Source organism: Schistocerca nitens, chromosome 4 (assembly GCF_023898315.1).
Source record: "Schistocerca nitens isolate TAMUIC-IGC-003100 chromosome 4, iqSchNite1.1, whole genome shotgun sequence".
NCBI lineage: Eukaryota > Metazoa > Arthropoda > Insecta > Orthoptera > Acrididae > Schistocerca > Schistocerca nitens.
Window position 1 is genome coordinate 647,214,187 of NC_064617.1, and position 24,131 is coordinate 647,238,317.

Sequence of the window (24,131 nt, forward strand, 5' to 3'; positions counted from 1 at the left end):
AAATGTCATAAATGGCAGGAAAATGTTAATTCCGGGAACGTAAAAGTGGGGTTATACTGTAAAATAAGCTTCAGCTCCTTTAAATAAACAAAAGGCAGGAAACTATGTTGAAAGTGCTGATGCATTTAAGTCATTTTGAATGATGGACCAATATTGTTAAAATGACAGAGGAAAGAAACTTAAACTACAGTGTAATATGGTCCCAAAAAACTTTACACATTGTATGACATGTGCATGACCAGTTTCAAGCTGTTATCAGTGCCAATGGAAAAATGCTGCCCCAGGGAGCCTTGTGCTTAGAGCCTGCAGGCTTTGTACCAAATAAGCTGCATTCAAAAATGGTATGTCTGTTCATGAACCATGGACCTTGCCGTTGGTGGGGAGGCTTGCGTGCCTCAGCGATACAGATGGCCGTACCGTAGGTGCAACCACAACGGAGGGGTATCTGTTGAGAGGCCAGACAAACATGTGGTTCCTGAAGAGGGGCAGCAGCCTTTTCAGTAGTTGCAGGGGCAACAGTCTGGATGATTGACTGATCTGGTCTTGTAACATTAACCAAAACGGCCTTGCTGTGCTGGTACTGCGAACGGCTGAAAGCAAGGGGAAACTACAGCCGTAATTTTTCCCGAGGACATGCAGCTTTACTGTATGATTAAATGATGATGGCGTCCTCTTGGGTAAAATATTCCGGAGGTAAAATAGTCCCCCATTCGGATCTCCGGGCGGGGACTACTCAAGAGGACGTCGTTATCAGGAGAAAGAAAACTGGCATTCTACGGATCGGAGTGTGGAATGTCAGATCCCTTAATCGGGCAGGTAGGTTAGAAAATTTAAAAAGGGAAATGGATAGGTTAAAGTTAGATATAGTGGGAATTAGTGAAGTTCGGTGGCAGGAGGAACAAGACTTTTGGTCAGGTGATTACAGGGTTATAAATACAAAATCAAATAGGGGTAATGCAGGAGTAGGTTTAATAATGAATAAAAAAATAGGATTGCGGGTTAGCTACTACAAACAGCATAGTGAATGCATTATTGTGGCCAAGATAGACACAAAGCCCATGCCTACTACAGTAGTACAAGTTTATATGCCAACTAGCTCTGCAGATGATGAAGAAATTGATGAAATGTATGACGAGATAAAAGAAATTATTCAGGTAGTGAAGGGAGACGAAAATTTAATAGTCATGGGTGACTGGAATTCATCAGTAGGAAAAGGGAGAGAAGGAAACATAGTAGGTGAATATGGATTGGGGGGAAGAAATGAAAGAGGAAGCCGCCTTGTAGAATTTTGCACAGAGCATAACTTAATCATAGCTAACACTTGGTTCACGATTAATAAAAGAAGGTTGTATACCTGGAAGAATCCTGGAGATACTAATAGGTATCAGATAGATTATATAATGGTAAGACAGAGATTTAGGAACCAGGTTTTAAATTGTAAGACATTTCCAGGGGCAGATGTGGATTCTGACCACAATCTATTGGTTATGAACTGCAGATTGAAACTGAAGAAACTGCAAAAAGGTGGGAATTTAAGGAGATGGGACCTTGATAAACTGAAAGAACCAGAGGTTGTAGAGAGTTTCAGGGAGAGCATAAGGGAACAATTGACAGGAATGGGGGAAAGAAATACAGTAGAAGAAGAATGGGTAGCTCTGAGGGATGAAGTAGTGAAGGCAGCAGAGGATCAAGTAGGTAAAAAGACGAGGGCTAATAGAAATCCTTGGGTAACAGAAGAAATATTGAATTTAATTGATGAAAGGAGAAAATATAAAAATGCAGTAAATGAAGCAGGCAAAAGGGAATACAAACGTCTCAAAAATGAGATCGACAGAAAGTGCAAAATGGCTAAGCAGGGATGGCTAGAGGACAAATGTAAGGATGTAGAGGCTTGTCTCACTAGGAGTAAGATAGATACTGCCTACAGGAAAATTAAAGAGACCTTTGGAGAGAAGAGAACCACTTGTATGAATATCAAGAGCTCAGATGGCAACCCAGTTCTAAGCAAAGAAGGGAAGGCAGAAAGGTGGAAGGAGTATATAGAGGATTTATACAAGGGCGATGTACTTGAGGACAGTATTATGGAAATGGAAGAGGATGTAGATGAAGATGAAATTGGAGATAAGATACTGCGTGAAGAGTTTGACAGAGCACTGAAAGACCTGAGTCGAAACAAGGCCCCGGGAGTAGACAACATTCCATTAGAACTACTGATGGCCTTGGGAGAGCCAGTCATGACAAAACTCTACCATCTGGTGAGCAAGATGTATGAGACAGGCGAAATACCCACAGACTTCAAGAAGAATATAATAATTCCAATACCAAAGAAAGCAGGTGTTGACAGATGTGAAAATTACCGAACTATCAGTTTAATAAGTCACAGCTGCAAAATACTAACGCGAATTCTTTACAGACAAATGGAAAAACTGGTAGAAGCGGACCTCGGGGAAGATCAGTTTGGATTCCGTAGAAATGTTGGAACACGTGAGGCAGTACTAACCTTACGACTTATCTTAGAAGAAAGATTAAGAAAAGGCAAACGTACGTTTCTAGCATTTGTAGACTTAGAGAAAGCTTTTGACAACGTTAACTGGAATACTCTCTTTCAAATTCTGAAGGTGGCAGGGGTAAAATACAGGGAGCAAAAGGCTATTTACAATTCGTACAGTAACCAGATGGCAGTTATAAGAGTCGAGGGGCATGAAAGGGAAGCAGTGGTTGGGAAAGGAGTGAGACAGGGTTGTAGTCTCTCCCCGATATTATTCAATCTGTATATTGAGCAAGCAGTAAAGGAAACAAAAGAAAAATTCGGAGTAGGTACTAAAATTCATGGAGAAGAAGTAAAAACTTTGAGGTTCGCCGATGACATTGTAATTCTGTCAGAGACAGCAAAGGACTTGGAAGAGCAGTTGAACGGAATGGACAGTGTCTTGAAAGGAGGATATAAGATGAACATCAAAAAAAGGAAAACGAGGATAATGGAATGTAGTCAAATTAAATCGGGTGATGCTGAGGGGATTAGATTGGGAAATGAGACACTTAAAGTAGTAAAGGAGTTTTGGTATTTAGGGAGTAATATAACTGATGATGGTCGAAGTAGAGAGGATATAAAATGTAGACTGGCAATGACAAGGAAATCGTTTCTGATGAAGAGAAATTTGTTAACATCGAGTATAGATTTAAGTGTCAGGAAGTCGTTTCTGAAAGTATTTGTATGGAGTGTAGCCATGTATGGAAGTGAAACATGGACGATAACCAGTTTGGACAAGAAGAGAATAGAAGCTTTCGAAATGTGGTGCTACAGAAGAATGCTGAAGATAAGGTGGGTAGATCATGTAACTAATGAGGAGGTATTGAATAGGATTGGGGAGAAGAGAAGTTTGTGGCACAACTTGACTAGAAGAAGGGATCGGTTGGTAGGGCGTGTTTTGAGGCATCAAGGGATCACAAATTTAGCATTGGAGGGCAGCGTGGAGGGTAAAAATCGTAGAGGGAGACCAAGAGATCAATACACTAAGCAGATTCAGAAGGATGTAGGTTGCAGTAGGTACTGGGAGATGAAGAAGCTTGCACAGGATAGAGTAGCGTGGAGAGCTGCATCAAACCAGTCTCAGGACTGAAGACCACAACAACAACAACATGTCTGTTAATGATGTTCCATGGAATGGACAAACAGGCCAGGAAAGAAATTATTTTCCACCAAATATCATTGACTTCTGTGGGTGTTGAAGCTGAAAAAGACAGATCAACATTTACAAGTATCCTGTGCTGCAGGAAAGTTGGTTGATTCCAATGCATATGTTTTGTACTGTTGCACATTTTGTGATCACACTATGAGAACAGTTGATGGCAAATGTTGAGAGCACCAAAAACATGTTTGATTACAGCAGCCGGATAGTTAGCTGATGTTAAGTATTGACTCACCAAAAGTGACAAGATGAAGTTTCAGATGAGCATCTCTAAAATTGTCACACGAAGTGTACACCAGGGTCACAGTGACCCTCAGTTATTTGCTGGGGAAATTGCCTGAAAATAGAATATTTTATAATGAAATTGGACTTTCATGTGCTCATTTTATTTAACCTGCCTTGTGTATTTTTCATTCACTATTAGTATTAAAGCATCCAAAATTCGAGACTAAGTAAAACCTGTCATGAAAACTTTTCAATGAAGAAAGTTGGAAGTGATCCAGATCGAAAGACTGTATTTGCAGTTTAATTAGTGAAGATGCTATTCATTTAATGAAATGCACATATTACACGAATATTTTGAGGTGTTCTCTCTGAATATGGATGACAGTGTTATCAGCAGCTGGCAGGCCTGTTCTGTTAGGGACAGTTGTGTCCAACAGTGACCATTCTTACCAGGGATGATTGTATTTTTTTCATCGTTGTTTGAAGATCAGCCGACTGATCAGTTTCGCCATTGTCCATACCTGCTGCAGGAGTATTAGCTTCAGACTCACATTTTTCACGTAAGTTACATATGTAACTTTCATGGTTGAGTTCTTCTAACAATGCATCCTTTCGTAATCTTCCGTTAGTAAAATGTCATTCTTATGTGCCATTTTTACATAAATGAACACAAATAGTGACAGAAATGTTACATAGTGTGTACACCAGGGTGACCCTTCAGAAATATTTCTGTCCTCTACTAGGTCTCACTCAATGCGGAATGTACATTGGTGGCTACAGGCTGTGAATGTTTGTTGCCGCATGCACAGTAACCAAAAAAAAAAAGAGTGTACATTTCTAGGGTTAATGTGACATAATTTACAGTGTACCCAGATATAAAGGTACTTTCATTAAGAGTGATACTTTTGAAAATTTGGAAAAAAATTCAACCACCATATCAAAGTAAATTATTATTTAAAAAAAAAAAAAAAAACTTAGACATTGCAATTATGTTCTGAAGAAAATATTATTCAAATGTCCACCACAGCCGTGAACACACTGACATGCATGCAATAGTCCCAATTGTTAATCACTCTGTCCAACATTAGTGGCCTTAACTCTTCAGTCAGTACGGTTTTGTATGGTTGCAGATCCAAAACCTTTCGCAGGTTTCGCCAAGTTGACTTTTCAAATAGTTGCAATCGTTGAGATCGTCTTGAAACTGACACATTTCACTCTTCCTTAATACTGGCCACTACTGCTGTGATATTGTCCTCTTTTCACTCTTTACATTATCTTCTTGGCGGCGTCTGATTGTGTAGAGTGAAATCCTGCTGAGACTTCACCACACACAAATTTAGAAAGTATCACTCTTAATCAAAGACCCTATATTTTGATGAAAGTTCCTTTTGCCACATTATAGTTGGTTTCACTTTATAACTTAAACAATCACGTAGAAAATGGAAATGAGAGAATCTTTGTTGATTGAATTCTTCTAACTCGCATCAGTAAAGCGTCAAGACAAGGAATAATTCTTCGAAGTTAGTGTATTTCGCTACTAGAGATACTATAGGACGGAATATTACTTATCTTTTCTTGACTAATTATTAGTATATTTTAATCTTGACAATATTATGAAACTGATACATTGCTACTCACTGTATAGAGGAGACGATGAGTCATGGAAAGGCACAAGAAAAAGATTGTTGTACATTTGAGCTTTTGGCCAAAAGGTCTTTTTCTAAAGTAGAGAACAGTCGCACCTTCACACTATCACAACTTGCGCATACATGACCACTGTCTCTTGCTATTGAGGCCGGAGAGCGCACAGCAGTGTGTACAGCTGTGAGTAGACAGACCTAAGTAGCCACAGACAGTGGTCATGCGTGCATGAGTTGTGCTTGTGTGTGTTTTCAAGCAGTGGAGAGTCCAGTTCGAAATCTCAGCAATTATGGAAAGGATAATTGCTGCTTGTGTGTGTTTTATGATGAAGCCTTTGCCAAAAGTTTAATGTGCCTGTCTGCAACTCATTATATCACCTTTATAGTGATTAGTAATCTATCCTTTCCACAATTGTGTGTCTGTTTTCTAAGTTCAAATGTATAACAGTCTTTCTGTTGTGCCTATCTACAACTCAGCATCTTCTCTATGTGATGAGTAATAATCTATCCTTTTCATAATATTGCCATTATTCCAGCCTGGATTTTCCATTGCATGTTATATTTGAATCATTGTGTTTTTGCCATATACTAAAAATAAATGGACTTCTAGTCTTGATGTTTTCCACAAGGTATTGTTGGACAAAACAAAATATTCCAGCTCCAAATGTATTTTTAATTATTTTTCATCACTGGGATCATTTTATTTCTTATCAGTACAACTACAATAATGCACAGTATGAGACCTCATCCAAGACCTGAAAATTTAGCAAGACAAAAGTGTTGAATCTCATCAAAGTTTTGTAAATTCAGCAAGGCAAAACCGTTTCTGAGTACAGACTCATAATAATACATGTTTCATTGCATACTTTCATACATTTACGACAATAAACTGCAACGAGACTCTTAACAGTACAGTCAGTATCTTGTCCATGGTGCCAGCTGCCAACAAAAACATAGCAATTACCTAATCCCCAGAAGAACTCCAGGCTACACTGTCTTGAATTCATATACTCAACATGAAACAGAAAAGCATTCAAATCCTTTTAATAGTTTGATATACCAGCTACTGGCTTGTTCTGTAGCCTCTTCTCTACAGCTCCAGTTGGCAGGAAGCCTTAGCACTGAATGGTTGTGTTGTTACAGTGTAAAGTATGGAACCCTGCGCAGATGGTCGGTCAATGCGATTTAAGCAATGTGCGTTCATCGAATTCTTGACAGTAGGAGGTGTCTTCCCAAAGGAGATTCATCAGAGAATGAAAGCAGTTCATGGTGATTGTGTTGATGTTAGTACTTTGGGCCGTTGGGCAAGTAAGTTTAAAAATGTTGAGGCGGGAACATCTGACCTGCGTGACAAAGAGTTGGACGTCCTGTGACAGCAACCACCACGTTTCATAAGCAAAATGTTGATATATTGATTCAGGACGATTGTCGTGTCACTCGGAGACAAATTGCAAGCACAATTGGCATTTCAAAAGAACGTGTGTGTCACATTATTGCTTTGCTTGGCAAACCACACACTTCATGTGCCACCACAGCAGAACTTCAGAGACAGAATCTCACCACCGTACAGCATCCTCCATACAGTCCAGATTTAGCACCATCTGACTTCCATCTGTTCCCGATAATGAAAGACGATATGCGGGGGACATCATTATGCTTCTGATGAAGATGTTGAGAGAACTGTGAGGCTTTGGTTGCAGAAACAGTGTTTCAACTTGTTCCGTGACAGATTCAGAAAACTTGTTCATTGTTGGCAGAAATGTATCCAATTGGCTGGTGATTATGTGGAAAAACGAATATTGGTAATTAAAGATCACATTCTAAGGATTATTTCTGCGTTTGATTTATTAAAATATTCCCATCCAAACCCAATTAATGAAGGTGGAAGCATTACTTTTCATTCAACCCTCGTATATTCATCTGCCTTCACTCAGGTGCGAAGACATTGATAATACAGGGAATATTCTGTAACATTATCAATTTCTGTCACAGATTAATAAACGAGGGTCTGAAGACACAAGCATCCACTTTGTGTCACTCCCAATAGTGAAACAAAAAAATCTGCATCATAATGTTCAGTAAGATACAGTCCATCAAATACCATTTGTACATTCAGAGCACAAATTACACCCTTTGTAATGAAATAAACAGACTAACATTAATTACACCTAGTTATTAGTGTATTCTGCAGATGCTACTTCTGGCTACTATGCCTTTCTGTTAATTACTTATTGAGTCATTACAAATGTATGAGGGCTCTTTGTCCACCCCTGGTAGCTGAGTGGTCAGCACGACAGAATGTCAATCCTAAGGGCCCGGGTTCGATTCCTGGCTGGGTCGGCGATTTTCTATGCTCAGGGACTGGGTGTTGTGTCGTCCTAATCATCATCATTTCATTCCCATTAATGTGCAAGTCGCCGAGGTGGTGTCAAATCGAAAGACTTGCACCTGGCGAACAAAGGGCTCTCCTTTGAAACAAGATCTACAGACCACATTGTGTTAATGAGTGAATGTGGATTTGCTGGACATTGAGAGAGGCTTTTGATCTGGCAGACATTTTCTGTTTTTCATGGGACCTGAATAAAAAAAAGTCATGAAGCACAAAGGTAGTGAATGTGTAGAGAAATATTTACTTAAAAGGCAGCACATGTTGAATGATGAGAACTGAGCATGACTTTCAGTAATGATATGTGCCTCTTAACATCTAACAGTCCAATTGCAATTCAGACAGTGAGTTCATAAAAAAACACCTCTGACAGCATATGAAGACAATAATTGTTAAAGTGTTGGACAAAAGTGGATTCAGTAATCCTATTTGTTGGCCTGAAATATTCTTTTATGACTAAAATATTCTAACTTTTGTGCATATTACATCACCATAAAGCATAAATGTTACTGGAATGCATGTACATTAGGTACATTCTGTTACATAATTGATGAAGAGTTGTAGAACTGTACATGGTGTGTGTGTGTGTGTGTGTGTGTGTGTTACACAGGCAGGTCTACAACCACTGCAGTGTCCATCATTGAGACAGCACAATGAATAAAACTGTATGGTCCATTACAGCCATGCAGACAAAAGATGGTTGTCGTCCAGTGTTGCGGTCATATTGTGTTCTCCAGTATACATTTTGTTATTATCTAGATAGGGTGTATAAACTGTGAGAAATCTGGGAAAATCAGGGTAATTTTGTATTGTTTTGGTTATCAGTTAATTTTTTGTAATTTTGACTGGTATTTGTATTCTAACAAAAATTTCATTTTGGACCTTTATTGCAGAATAATACTGCAGCAATAAAACAGAAATAAGATAATAACACCAAAACAAAACTTTAGTTGGAAAAAAAAGAGGCACCAATTATGACTCAGTGCACACACGTGTTAGCCAACAGCAAAATGTGTCAAATGCTTTAGGACGGAGACTATGCAATGCTTCATTCCAACAAACTGTTTTCAACGAGCGTGCTGTCACAACTGTTCATACATTTCTAACAGGTTGCAGAAAAATATTAAAAGTGGTGGTTTGAGTAGCATTACTTTCAGAGTAAATTTCCTTTTACACAAATGAATTATGTTTCATGTGAGAATGATTTTTCTTCAAATCACGCAGCATTTGACTTTCATTCAGAACTTTACACTATGAGGATCAGCCATTTGGCAAAAAGTGTAGTTATTTTCTATGGAAAAGTTGAAGTGCTCAACAATATCAACCAGGTAACCCATGAAATTTGTAGTCGTGCTTGTCAGAAATATTCAGCTGGTGCAATATAAGCTGTCTTCTTAGGATCCTGCCTAGCTTCACGCTCGGTTGTCTCTCTCTCTCTCTCTCTCCCTCCCTCCCTCCAACCAATATTACATGTGAAAGCTTAGCTTTTCTTGTAACTATACTGTATGTATATTAATTTAAACCATTACCTTTTCATACTTGTGTGTTCACACTACTTAACAGTGATGTTGTTATTGGCTGTCGTCATCACATGTCCTATGCTCTGTATATTTGTTGTCATTGGCAGGTGAGGTGTTGTGACATGATGTATGATTGGCGACAAAAGCACATTGCACAACACAGTCTCAATTTCAGTACTTCAGAAGCTGTAGTGCTGTATTTGGTAGAATTCATCTGTATATTTTTGTAATACTAAAATATGCAGTATACATGTGATGCACATTGGAACATTTTGATGAATGTTTTACTGCCTGAAGATAATGCAGGCCCCAATCCTGTAGTTGAACGTTCTTGAAATATTTTTCCTTGTTTCCCATTTCATCTTCAGGTAATGGCAGAAACTGTGTCCTTTTAATGTGTCCATGGCTGATTTATTGTATAAGTTTGCCTAGCCATATCTGTAAAATCTGAAGAATAATAATTGCCACTCCCTTAAAGCTGAGATTAAAAGAAGACAATTTAGGTTTTCTCCTGGGACATTTCCCTTCAGAATTCTTGCTTTGTGTTGAAATGAAGGAATGCAGTGTTGATCATACTTTTCTGACTGCTGACAAATCTCAAAAATAGCTTCTGTAACGTATCACTGACAGTGACTATTAACTGATATTTTTCATTGTTGCTGAATTGGTAAATGGTTTGTATGGGGTAGAAAAATGACAGATAGAGCAAAGGTATCATTCTGACAAAAAGAAAAAAAAAAAGGGTGAAGAAAAACTGTTAAATTTTGATACAGCCAAAGCTAATCCAAGCCAGACAGTCAAAGCGGAAGTGCCTGAAAATTTTAACTTACGTGAAAGTAGATGAAACAGCAGAAGAGGGCGGAAGGCAGAAGGAGTTCTGCCATCATGCCTCACATTAATGGTGAAAACTGGGGAAGTTCCATGGATGATTGAAAGCAAACTTGACAGTTCCTCAGGATGGGTGACTCGATTTAAACATAGCTGCAAGATTCAACAAATAGCTGTTCAGGGCAAGAAACTTGGTGCTAACAAAGATGCAGCTCATGTTTTTCGTGATAAATCTGCCAGTTTCCAGTGAGTATCACATTAGTAATGTTGCGTGCTGTCAGATGTGACATGTAACATGTTTTGTGAATACAGTAAAATAGCAGTTTCCGATAAAGACATGTTTAAGAAACTTCCTGGCAGATTAAAACTGTGTGCCCGACCGAGACTCGAACTCGGGACCTTTGCCTTTCGCGGGCAAGTGCTCTACCAACTGAGCTACCGAAGCACGACTCACGCCCGGTACTCACAGCTTTACTTCTGCCAGTACCTCGTCTCCTACCTTCCAAACTTTACAGAAGCTCTCCTGCGAACCTTGCAGAACTAGCACTCCTGAAAGAAAGGATATTGCGGAGACATGACTTAGGCACAGCCTGGGGGATGTTTCCAGAATGAGATTTTCACTCTGCAGCGGAGTGTGCACTGATATGAAACTTCCTGGCAGATTAAAACTGTGTGCCCGACCGAGACTCGAACTCGGGACCTTTGCCTTTCGCGGGCAAGTGCTCTACCAACTGAGCTACCGAAGCACGACTCACGCCCGGTACTCACAGCTTTAATCTGCAGTTTTAATCTGCCAGGAAGTTTCATATCAGCGCACACTCCGCTGCAGAGTGAAAATCTCATTCTGGAAAGACATGTTTATTTTGGATTATCTGCATTTTTTGGTTATGTGTCCAGGCTCGAGTCTGCATTAACCAGGATTCAAAGCTTGCTTTACTGCCAAAAATCACATATAAAAATACAGAAAACTGTCCTAGTTTTTGGCTGTTAGTTCGTTCTTTGAGGAGGATAGGGGGCAGACCTTGGGAAGAAGGGAAAGCACTTTTAGGTCACTCCTTTCTTCCCTTCCCCAGCAGCTTTATTTCTGTCCATGAAGAAAGAAATAACAATTCCAAAAGCAAGGCTAGTATTTTCTACATTGTTATGTATCTGTTGGCAGTACTTTAAAGTTCATATTTGTTGATATATTGTTTTCAGTTGGCCTTTGAACATAGCCCCATAGAATATTGTGAACACCACTGATGTGCCTGGTTACCATCTAATGTTGCACCAATGTTCCCACATAGAACCTTTTTGATGATAACAGCCATCACATTGTGCTTTTCTCTCTAACTACATTAACACCATAACAATAGAGAAGCGTCAGTTTTAATATTGTGGTTTGATTTTACACAGTCATTCTCAACACTTTAAATCTAACTTGTCATTTCAATTCCTCTTCTTCCTCTGTGATACACATCTTTGATAGCTACAGTAACTATTGTAGCTTGTGTAGGGTATTTTGAAAAGCCATATTTAACTAGAAAAAAAAGAAAATAATAATAATAATAATAATCACAAAAGTGTTGGAAAACATTGAAAATGTTGTTACTTGTGTACTCTGTGACAGTGCATTTGTCTTTCTTTGTGGGGATTAAATCCCTCAATAAAAGAAAACTTAAACTTAATGGAAAACTGCAAATGAATTGAATGCAGCCACAAATGTGATGAAAACAATGAGAATTAAAGGCTGAGAGTATGAATGTGAGCTATGAATATTGTTTGAGAATTTAATTTCTGGAAACCAATCTCTTAGTACAGAAATTTTAGCAACTAAAGAAATGAAATAAATAATCCAGCTTAGAGACAGTAACTTTATCAAAATGTTCCTGAATTATAAAACTAGGACTGTACAGCATGATAAAAATGTATTTCATGTTGAAGCATGTGTAACAGTACTGAAATATATAAGACCTCATTGACTGGTCTGTCTGAGGTAATAATTTCCCAGGCTGTTGACTTTGGATGCCACATATCAGATTAGTGAAAATTTTGCAGAATATGTCAGCTGTAATTGTTGAAATCAATGAAAGCAACACCCTTTCCTTCCCAGAAAATGGCAGCCATTATGTTTTACTTGAGAAAGGAGATTGCTTAATTTTTTAAAGTTGTTTGGCTAAATTCAATGACACTGCTCCATTGACTGTAATTTTTATTTTGCTTTGGTGTAGGATACGAAGTGTCTTACCAGCTATAACAGTGTGAGAAAACAAGTCATCTCCATACTTTTGATAGTGGTAGGCCTACAGAAATACTTGTTTGCTTGCAGTATCCTGTTTTTAAATAGTCATGTAAGTAGTGGTACTTGGATGCCAGTATGGGAACAGTTTTCTCACATAGTGATGAAGTGGGGAAAATGAACAGTATTCAGGGCTGACCTAAGGCAGAACTGCTGACATCTCTGTAGAAAATTTAATATACAGTTGAAAAGCTCTGCACATATGTCACATTGGTTCAAATTAATGTAAATAACAGAAAGAGTAAAGATAACCAAAGGCTGTATGTAATTTTGCAGAGTTAACTAGTACAGTGTTCTCTCTCTCTCTCTCTCTCTGCTACATTGTCCTAGTGGTGCTTTTTGGCTGGGATTTACTTGGGTGAAACAGTAGAGGGGGTAAAGAAAGCAGGTAGGGGAGGAAGGCATAGAGAGACAGAGAAAAGAGTGGCTGTGGATGGGGGAGTAGAGGCAGTAAGGGAATGGGATAGGAATATAATACTGATGATCTTGTTTTGATGCAGCCATGGGGGGTTGAAGATAGTGCATTTTGAAGTGGAGAAGTGGTGGATTGGATGGGGGAGACAGGACAGAAGAAGAGAGAGACTGTAGAGGAGGGAGAGTGAGTATAGATTGATGAGGTGGAGCGAGGGGAATGAGGGCAGCAGTAATCGTGGGTGTGGGACAAAGGCTAGCGAAATATAGTTGGGAGCATTGTGGGATTGAATGATGTATTATAAAGAAAATTGTCCTCTGCATAATTCAAAGGAACTGGTATTGATATGGAGATCCACTTGAAATGGGTTGCAAAGTGGCCATTGAAGTTGAGGATGATGTACTCCACAGTGACTTGTCACAGTGGGTTTTCAACTGTATTCTTTCCCACCGTTTGGCAATGGCCATCCTTTCAGGTGAACTGTTGGTTGAAATTCAGTGTCTTTCTAAATATTTAGTGTTATGCGTAAGTTACACATATATAAATCAACTTTAGAATGTAGTGAAACTTGTCAAATTGACTCATGTAAAGACTTAAAGCATGTTTGGTTTCCATGTTCAGCACAGTTTTCTTTTCTCATGATTTTCTTATTTTTGTTCGATCTTTATCCCAGTAACCATGTTCCTGTAATGTCAACATCAAAAATTTTTATGTACATGGACCTGTTGTTTTATACCTGCTTTGGTACAATTTTTGGCTGTTAGCAAGGTTTGGATGAAGTTATATTTCAAAATATATTGTAACTAGAAATATGTACTAATTCATTGTTATTTCATTTACACAGTTTGTCTAGTACACTGGAGTCCGCCCCGGTAGCTGAGTGGTCAGCGTGACAGACTGTCAGTCCTAAGGGCCCGGGTTCGATTCCCGGCTGGGTCGGAGATTTTCTCCGCTCAGGGACTGGGTGTTGTGTTGTCCTAATCATCATCATTTCATCCCCATCGACGCGCAGGTCGCCGAAGTGGCGTCAAATCGAAAGACCTGCACCAGGCGAACGGTCTACCCGACGGGAGACCCTAGCCACACGACATTTCCATTTCCAGTACACTGGAGATATTTTTCACTAATTAATAATGAACACTTAATATTTGTTGGAGTATTTATAACATGTGCTCTTGCAGGAACTTGTGCAGTCATTCCAATCACTTAACAAGCAGAAAACAAAATTCTTTTCTGACAACATTGGAGATAACACATATAATCATTACCTGAGTCCAAGTGATGGTAATGCAAACAACTTGACCATAGAATGCAACAAAAATTTCCATTCGGCTCCATCAAGTACTTCACTTTATGGTACGGACTTTGTTGATGAAGAACATAGGTTGCTGGTAGAAAGTATTGCTAGGCATATCCTATTCGGTAAGTTCATAGTTGAAGCATAATTTTTGTAGTTGCATTTTAGCTTGTGAAAGAGGTGTTCAGTAAATAGCTTGCAAATGAAATATTTCAGCTTTAGTAAATATCTTGTGTCTAGTAATATGACCACAAATTTCTTTCAGCATTTGAAATTCATAAAAACTCGGATGTGATTGTTATACGAACATAGAAATTACATTCTAGTGAAGCCTCGTCATCCAGAAATGCATAGACTAGTTTTGATGATCCTCGAAAAGACAGAAATATTTTGTCCGTCTCTGTAACATTAGTGACAGCACTGCCCTTGTCCCTGTTCTGCACACAGTTTTAACCTGTTACATTTTTGGGCAGAATTAATGTTGTGAAGCCTCCCAGGTTTCATTGATGCCTATACTGTGATTTAGAACTAGGTGTTTTACACTAAGATAATAACGATAGGCAGTGCTCATCATCCTGCTATCTAATTTCACTTGCTTAAGGCAGTCTTGATGATAGAGTACCAGTCGGTGCTTGGTAGTAAAGCCATAATCCACTGTACTTCCACAGCCATGTTTTTGTTTAACACAGCGACAACATAACTGTACTTGGTTTCATCGGTGATGATGTTAGCTAGCGCACACACATGCTCGAGCTGTACAAACCACAAGACTGGGCTTTAGTGCCACAATGATAGTGGCGTAGCTTGACCCTATTAATCAGTGCACTTGGAGGCACGTCAGCAGTCGGTGGTGGTTCTGTCATTGCAAAACTATGATTCAGTATGCTGACAGCAAGTGGCGCAGCTGGCGTACAGTTGATTCATGCTTGACGTTTGAGACAGAACTGCAGCTCAATGCATCAGTGATGCATGGTGCAGCTGGTTCATGCTTGATGTTCAAAGCAGAACCGTACAAGATGTCCTTGAACTCAGGGGGTCACATAGGCTATAAAAACAAGCACCTATTCGAATGCAATGTTCTGTCAGAGTTTCAAAACAAATGGTGAAAAACTTTGGAGGTTTACGATCTTGTATAAAAGAACACTTTCACATATATAAATAAAGATGTAATTGTACATGTGTTCAAAATTTTTAATCTCCGAATGATCTTAACTGATTCTTATGAAATTTTGGTGCAACATTGCATTCGAATATGCCTGTGTTCTTATATACCTACTGGAGTATGGTTCTCTTCTCTCTCTCTGTCTGATTTGAATGTTAATTAAATGTTTTTATTTTGGTGTACATATACTTTCATTCAGGGATAATTGTGTATGAAAGGTAGTGAACTATTGTACTTTCCTTGTTCATCAAAATGATGGGTGAGTTTGAAAATGTAGCCAAAAGAAAAGATCCATCATCTGATGTGTTTGACACCATTGATGACATTGTAGTATGGGGGTGAGGCAAAAGTAAAGTGAAGCCTAAGCTACATAGTCAGCATGAAGAAGTTATTATATTGGATTCAAAATCCCTCTTATCTCTTGTAACTGACGTCTGGTTTCTGTACAAAACATTTTACGCCCTGTATTTAATCCCTGATAACTTCCAACTTTAATCTAATTATCAGAATTATTATTACTATTTCAAACATTATACAGCTTTTTATTTAAATACTTTCCTTAAGATACAGTATTCGTTGAGATATGAAATCAGTCCTATTTCTGTATTTGCCCAACCATTTCATATAATTTCCAGTTCCTTGTAGGTATGATATTTGTCTTCATTTTGTAATTGAAGGCTGTTGTTGATGTCTTATTGCTGCCATGCTATATTATTTTCTTGGAAATTCAGCTGTTAAAAGGTGTCATGATCAGAGATGGCATTGTCGTTGATTAAGTGTTTGCCTATTGATAAAGTGTTGTCTATTAGTGTACTGTTTGCCTGTATTTTTCTTGTGGGAAAATTAACAACGGAACTTAGATAAGCATTGAATAACATTTCCAAATAATTTCTTTTATATACATTTAAATCTTTCAAAATACTGATATTAAAATTGCCAAATACTATCATTTGCTTTGGAACTGAGAACATAATGCTACAGTTGTCAGCTGTGTGATATTTTTACCGCACTGTCTTTAGAGACTACATTTCCCATTGTCAAGTGTTATAAAACAATAAAACCAATCAGTAAATTGCAGTACAATGTGTACTGACAATCGTATAGAAATATTTGTATCATCCTGTAGTGCAACTTACCTCAAAGCTTCCATGCCATTACGCACTGTCAAAAATAAAATCCAGCAGCAAACATGCATTTTCAAACATAAAATTCTTCCTAGAACATCTCATATTGGTGTTTTATAATCTTAAGGCATAATTTTAAACTAAGGCCAGACACTTTCACATGCTAAAGATAGTACATTCCAGCAACACTACGTCACAGCCCTCAGTGATGCTACTATCTATCATAAAATCTGTGAACATTATATGTTTTATCCTAGTAAATTCTAAAACCCAATAAAAAAAAATAAAACCTAATGCCACTTTTCCGAATAAGTTGGTGGTTGCTTCCCAAGGAGGGCATCAGTTAAATGGAGCCAGAAATGCTATGTGCACTTCTGTCTTATCATTTAACATGCTGATGCATTCCTTTCTTACAGAAAAAAAATATCTTATCTGAATAAGTTGGTGGTTGCTTCCCAAGGAGGGCATCAGTTAAATGGAGCCAGAAATGCTATGTGCACTTCTGTCTCATCATTTAACATGCTGATGCATTCCTTTCTTACAGAAAAAAATCCTCTTTTTTTCTAAATTTGACAACTGTCCTTTACTCTCAAAGTGCAATACCTTCATGCTGTCTGTGATGTTACCCAACAAATGTTGCTCATTCTTGAGGTGCTTAGTCACTGCCGATGAACCTTCATTTTTATTATTATGCTCTTTAAATCTTAATTTAAAGTTTCTTCTCATTTACCTCATGTACTTCATTTTCATAATTTTAAACAAAGACCATGGTGACTGGGTATGTCCTCACATATTTCCTTGTCGGAAGTAATAATTTTCATATCTTGTAGATGCTCCACTCTTGAGCAGCCTTGTTTACACATATACACAGCATGCGCCTGGCTTGGTATGTTCCAGATTATCTGTTGTGAAGCCATCGTATAGCTTTGTTATGAACTGGTACTGAGAATCTTATGCCACCAGTTGTCAAATGAGTAATATTTTTATCTCAACATGTTTCGACCTTGTGTTATCCAACTATCAAGTGCTATAAAGCTGGAAAACTAATCCATAAATTGTAATACTAAACATACTGACAACCATATAGAAATATTTATATTATCTTGTAGCATAACATACCTTAAAGCTTCTGTGTCTTTAGGCATCATTAAAAGAAAATCCAGCATCAAACATGCATTGTCAAACATAAAACTTTTCGTAGAATATCTGGGGGACTGTGACATATGTGTTGCAGGAAGGTTTATAGTTGTACCGGCTGTCTTTCATTTACAGTTGTGCCTTGAGAGAATAACATGCCAACATGTAATGTTCTGGGAAGAGTTTTATATTTGACAATACATCTTTGCCACTGTATATTGCTTTTGACAGTGCCTAATGGCATAGAAGCTTTAAGGTATGTTACGCTACAGGTTGATATAAGTATTTCCTTATGGTTCTCAGTATGTGTAGTATTGTGATTTATCAATTGGTTACCTTGTTTTATAGCATTTGATAATGAAGTAATGTATTACCGAAACATGTTGTGGTAAAAATGTCACACATTTGACAGCTGGTTGCATAACATTCTCAGTACAAATTCACAATACAGTTGCATGATGGCTTCACAATAGTTAACATTTTCTTTCTTTTGTTTGCTAAGTGGTGAATCAGTTACTCAAATTTCTTCGAAAATGTTTGAAAACCTGCGTGTGGAGATCTATATACTGTAATAATAGTAAATGACTTTTCCAGTACAGTTTTCACAAATAAAGGCTCCCAGTTCTTGATCCAAGCAGAAATGACTTGTCTCAATAGATTTGGACTGGATGTTGTTTTTAAGATACATGACAACTACTCCTTTCTCCATATTACCATTACAAAAATAGGTTACTAATTTATAGTCCTCAATGTTTAATGTAAGGATTCATTGTGCTCGGACATCGACTTTCTTTTGACATTCTAGATCATCATTAACTTAGCATTTTAGTCCTGTAAACAGTCTGATGCATCGTGCCAAACTTATGCAAACTATATTGTCTATGACATTCATTTTACTGGATCTCTTTTAAAGCTAGCTATCAGAATGAGGCATGTAACCTAAAAGTAGATGTACTTCTGACACATATAATTATTTGTGACAGTGCCTCCTCCTCTCTATTTTCAGCTGCCAATATGGCTAATTTTGGTAGATCTTATACATTCCTATTTACTTGTTCATTGATAGACATAGACATGTTTAATTTTGCATCTTTAACCCTGTACATGCCCAACCAGAAATGTTGTTCATCCTGCCACTGCACTCCATTAATTCCCACAACATCTAATTGTAATCTGTCTGTTTCTATCTAACTTACCAACATGGTTGAGGCCTCTAACATTCCACGCTCTGATCAGTAGTACACCAGATTTGTTTTTTCCTGTGACAGCATCCCATCCAAGTAGTTTCTGTCCAGAGATCTAAAAGGGGGCAATTTTATCTCTGGAATATTTTACCAAGGAGGATTTATAATTGTTAAACGATGCACTTGGGCTGTCTATTTTTGCAAAATAAAACAGCTTTAGTTTCTCCTTGTTGTTACTCGTTCTGCTTTACCAAAACAATGAGGCCACATTGTCTAATGTTACAAGGCCAGATCAGTCAATCATCTGGGCAGTCATCCATCTAACTAACGAATAACTTGCTGCCCTATTTCAGGAAATATATGTTAGTCTGGTCTTTCCAAGTTGCTAGTCCAACAACAGTACTGATCCCGTTGCAGCTAGTCATACAGGTAGACTTATTTTAAACTTCCAGATTTCATTAAAATTTCTCTGATAGGAAGACATGATTAGGTGCTGTATGTAGACAGAACCATTCCCCCCAGTTATATTAGTGGGATACAATTAAAGAGAAGCAAGCATTAGCTTTTTAAGTTGGAGTTTAGTTATATTTGCACTTATTGCTCTTTACCCAATATAAGCCCAACTACTGAACAAATTTTAACAAGCAAGCAATTATTTGCTCATAGATTTACAATGTTCTGGACTGCCATCTTATTTATTGTTTAATAACTACACTTTTTAAAATTTGTTCTTACTTTATAGATGCCAGTTGTTCCACAGCAGTCATGTCTACCAATGCAGTAGCATTTCTGCTGCTGGGAAAATTTAGGACTGGCGCTACTGTTTGTCAGCTTGTTCAAGAATTGGACAGGTTACGTGATGACCTACATCTTGCTGAAAGAGATACAGGTTTCTCAGGACATTCCGTTGATGTCATTAATCATGCTGTGAGTATGTTAATAGATTTCATTACCTTTAATACATTTGTAAAATAATATTAGAAGTAGCGAGACATAGAATGTCATCAATTCATACATTTTTGATCAAGTCTGAAGACCATTTTATTGAGTAAAATAAAATGTGTGTAAGTGAACAAAGTAGATGCTAGACTGTTTTCAGTACAAGCAGAACAGGAGGAGCCACATAGCTAATTGTGTAGTTACAACATTGGAATCATATCCTTAAGAAATTAGTATCAGAACTGTGCATTATTATCTGTCTCAACATTTCTTGGGTACCATGAAGAACATAGGCCTTCAAATCTGGACAAAACTAGTGATTCAGTTGAAGAATGAGATGCATGAGTTGAGTTTAATCTGCATAGGTGCAAACTGTGTGTAAGAAGTATCAGAAAAATTGAAGAGAAAACTGGAAAGGCGCACATAAGGAATGGGTGGTGTAAGTTAAGGAAAAACTGGGAAGATTGGAGAGCAGGTTTGAAACAAAAGGATGGGGGATCGGGGTGACTCTTATTTTTCAAGTTTGATTTTTTTTCTTTTCTGAGCACCCTAGTTTAGGTCCACTAGATAAAAAATAAGGTGTGTATAATTTGGGCTCAGTAGTAAAAGGGAAGGGGAGCTCCTCATCCCCTACATTTGAAGAAAAGACAACATAAAACCAAATACAAAATATTGTTCAGAAGTAAGTGATTAATCAGTAACTTTAATGATTAAAGTTAAAAACCCACTGCACAATATTAGTGAGGGAAACGTGATAAGAAAAACACATTTTGTTATAAAATTACTTGTTCTTTATTAAGGTCTCCTGTATTATTTACAACTTTCATACTCCATCCTTTTTAAAATTCTCATCTGGTTGTCTCATTTTTGATTCGGAATACTGATTAGGATTACAGATGGCTAAGGTGAAGGTGGCGGGTCCCATACGACGTTTCAATTTTGTTAAAGCTACACGAGGTATATCTTGATCAACAACCAGATAAGTGTAAAGTTTTGAAAGAATACTGAAATCCAGATACAGTGCTTTTGTTTCATAAAAGGCACAAAATTGTGTTTTGATATACAAAGTGATAAAGTAAGTACGACTATCACAAATTACATTTTTTTCTTGAGGTTATAATTCAAGTTAATCATGGAATATAAACAACTTAAAGAAATAAATAGCTTTTGCCACTCAACTTGCGAGATGTGTAATGCGAGACAGCTCTTCAAAAAGGGAGACCACAGATAATTCAAAAAATTCAATATACATAATCTCCTCTTACACTGTTGTTCTCTCCAATTAACTCTGGAAAAATGGAGGATTTTCCTTGCTGAACTGCAGTTTTGAGTTTATTAACATCTGATATGTGACCTGTGTTTTCCTGTCATATTTCTAGCTTGTAGTATTCAGTGTTCTCAGTTGTTCTCTACAATATTTCAGTAAACAGAATTGCTACCATCTTCAAGTGGTTCCTGACTGGTGTTCTGCTCAGTTTGGTGTCTTGTGTATGTTGGCTGTTATCTCTTCCACAACTACTGCTCTTGCTGTCCATGCAGCCACTGCAGTGGGAAGTAGCAATGCCCACTGTGAACCGCAGCCTTCGCATTGTGACCACCTGGTGTATCGGAACACTTTGCTTTTTCTCGACTCAGAGCAGGGTTTAATAAAAAAACTCAGTTACAGACCACTGTCTTTGAATTAGACCATCTTGGACACTAATATCAATAGCCTCTTTGATCACACAATCCCAGAAGGAGAAATATTGCCTAAGTATCTTGGTTTTGTTTTGTTGTAATCTGTAGCATTGCTACTGTCTCTACTATGAGTGACAACAGCTGATTCATTGGTCTGCTGCATTGGCAGAGGTTGTGGTAGACCTCCGGTTTTTGAAGGCCTAAATCGTCCTTTATTGTACATAGTAGTGTCAAGTTCTTGCCTGGGGAATGGGATTACTCATTTGACATTGTGTTGGTCCAAGATTCTGTTGGCTTTTTGGAGGCATTGCTGACAGATGGGATGCATGCTAGTCGTTTGTACATTTTTCTTCCTACCGTTTTCTAGGTACAACCTGTCAAAACACATGTCTTATCTGATTGTTGCTGTGCACTCTTCCCAAAATTTGGTCACAGGTGTAGTACTCGTTCCGTAGTTCAAAATTGAGCAACAGTATCACTAGTGTTTGGAAATCAATTATTATATATGAGGTAACAGTGTAACTGTCTGTGATTGTTGATGTTTGATTTAGATAGAGGCTATTATTGTAGTCAAAGTTATATTATTTTGGACAATAAGACAAGCACAGTTTTTCTCTGACAAAAGAGCCAAATTTAGCCTTCTCCTATAAGGGGTAACATAGCAAAAATAAACAAACTTCTTAATTTGGTGCAGTTAGGAAACAAATTTCAAACTCACATCTGAAGAATATGTTTTGTAGAGGAGCTGGCAAAAAGAATAATTTGAACGAATCCAGATTGTGAAATTGGATCACATTGAAGACCAAGCTGCAAACTATCATTGCAACAAGGAAGTACTAATACTACAGAGGGCCAAAAGCTGGGAAATACCCAGAAGTTCCAGTTAAGGTTATTTTCTTCGTGCAAGATACAAGGAAAGGTGGGTTGCCTACCTCTTGACAGGGAATCCAGTTAAAGGCTTGGAAACTGCGAAGACATTAGATATTCTGTTCTTCTTGTCATGAGAGTCTTGCAGCTGTTGCCACACCTTAAATCTCCACATCTAGATACATACACCATGTGATCAAAAAGATATGTTTTTCATATTAGGTGCATTATGCTTCCACCTACTGCCTGGTACTCTATTATCAGCAACCTCAGTAGGCATTAGACATCGCGAGAGAGCAGAATGGGGCACTCCACAGAACTCCCAGAATTTGAACATGGTCAGGTTATTAGGTGTCACTGGTGTCATATGTCTGTACATGAGATTTCCACACTCTTAAACATCCCTAGGTCCACCGTTTCCAATGTGATAGTGAAGTGGAAATGTGAAGGGACATGTACAGCACAAAAGTGTACAGGCCAACCTCATCTGTTGACTGACAGAGAATGCCGACAGTTGAAGATGGTTGCTACGTGTAATAGGCAGACGTCTGTCCAGACCATCACACATGAATTTCAAACTGCATCAGGATCCGCTGCAAGTACTGTGACAGTTAGGCAGGATTGCATGGTTGAGCGGCTGCTCATAAGCTACACATCACACCGGTATATGACAAACGATGCCCCACTTGGTGTAAGGAGCATAAACATTGGACAATTGAACAGTGGAAAAATGTTTTATGGAGTGACGAATCGCGGTACACAATGTGGCGATCTGATGGCAGGGTGTGGGTATGGCGAATACCCAGTGAACATCATCTGCCAGCGTGTGTAGTGCCAACAGAAAAATTCAGAGGCTGTGGTGTTATGATGTGGTCATGTTTTTCATGGAGGGGGCTTGCACCCCTTGTTATTTTGCGGGCCACTATCACATCACAGGCCTACATTGATGTTTTAAGCATCTTCTTGCTTCCCGCTGTTGAATAGCAATTCGGGGATGGCCATTGCATCTTTCAACACGATCGAGCACCTGTTCATAATGCACGGCCTGTGGCGGAGTGTTTTCATGACAATAACATCCCTGTAATGGACTGGCGTGCACAGAGTCCTGACCTGAATCCAACGGAACTCCTTTGGGATGTTTTGGAACGCCGACTTCGTGCCAGGCCTCACCGACCAACATTTATACCTCTCCTTAGTGCAGCACTCTGTGAAGAATGGCTGCCATTCCCCAAGAAACCTTCCAGCACCTGATTGAATGTGTATCTGTGAGAGTGGAAGCTGTCATCAAAGCTAAGGATGGGCCAACACCATGTTGAATTCCAGCATTACCGATGGCAGATGCCACGAACTTATAAATAATTTTCAGCCAGGCGTCCCGATACTTTTGATCACATAGTGTGCTCTGCAGGCCATCATTTGGTGTGTAGCAGAGGGTACCCTATGCCACTGCTAGTCATTTAGTTTCTGTTCCAACCCCTGTTAGAGAAAGGGAAAACAACTGTCTGTATGCCTCCATATGAGCCTTAATTTATCATATCTTATCTTCATGGTCGTTACGCAAAATTTACACTAGTGGCAGTAGAATCATTCCACAGTCAGCTTCAAATGCCAGTTCTCTAAATTTTATCAATAGTGTTGCTTGAAAAGAATATGCCCTTCTCCACGGGGATTCCCATTTGAGTGCTCAAAGCATCTCCCTAATACTTATGTGTTGTTTGAACCTACTGGTAACAAATCTAGCAGCCCTGCTCTGGATTGTTTCAATG

General features: G+C 38.4%; 1 protein-coding gene across 4 annotated transcripts in view; it reads left to right on the forward strand.

Moving 5' to 3' along the window:
* LOC126251523 (glycerol-3-phosphate acyltransferase 1, mitochondrial) overlaps positions 1 to 24,131 on the forward strand; it is a 386,686-nt gene that overhangs the window by 291,397 nt on the left and 71,158 nt on the right. For all 4 annotated transcript variants that reach the window (XM_049952007.1, XM_049952006.1, XM_049952008.1 and 1 more), the window contains 2 exons: positions 14,160 to 14,400; positions 19,625 to 19,809. In XM_049952007.1, the coding sequence (XP_049807964.1) occupies positions 14,160 to 14,400; positions 19,625 to 19,809 (426 nt within the window). The remainder of the gene's footprint in view (positions 1 to 14,159; positions 14,401 to 19,624; positions 19,810 to 24,131) is intronic.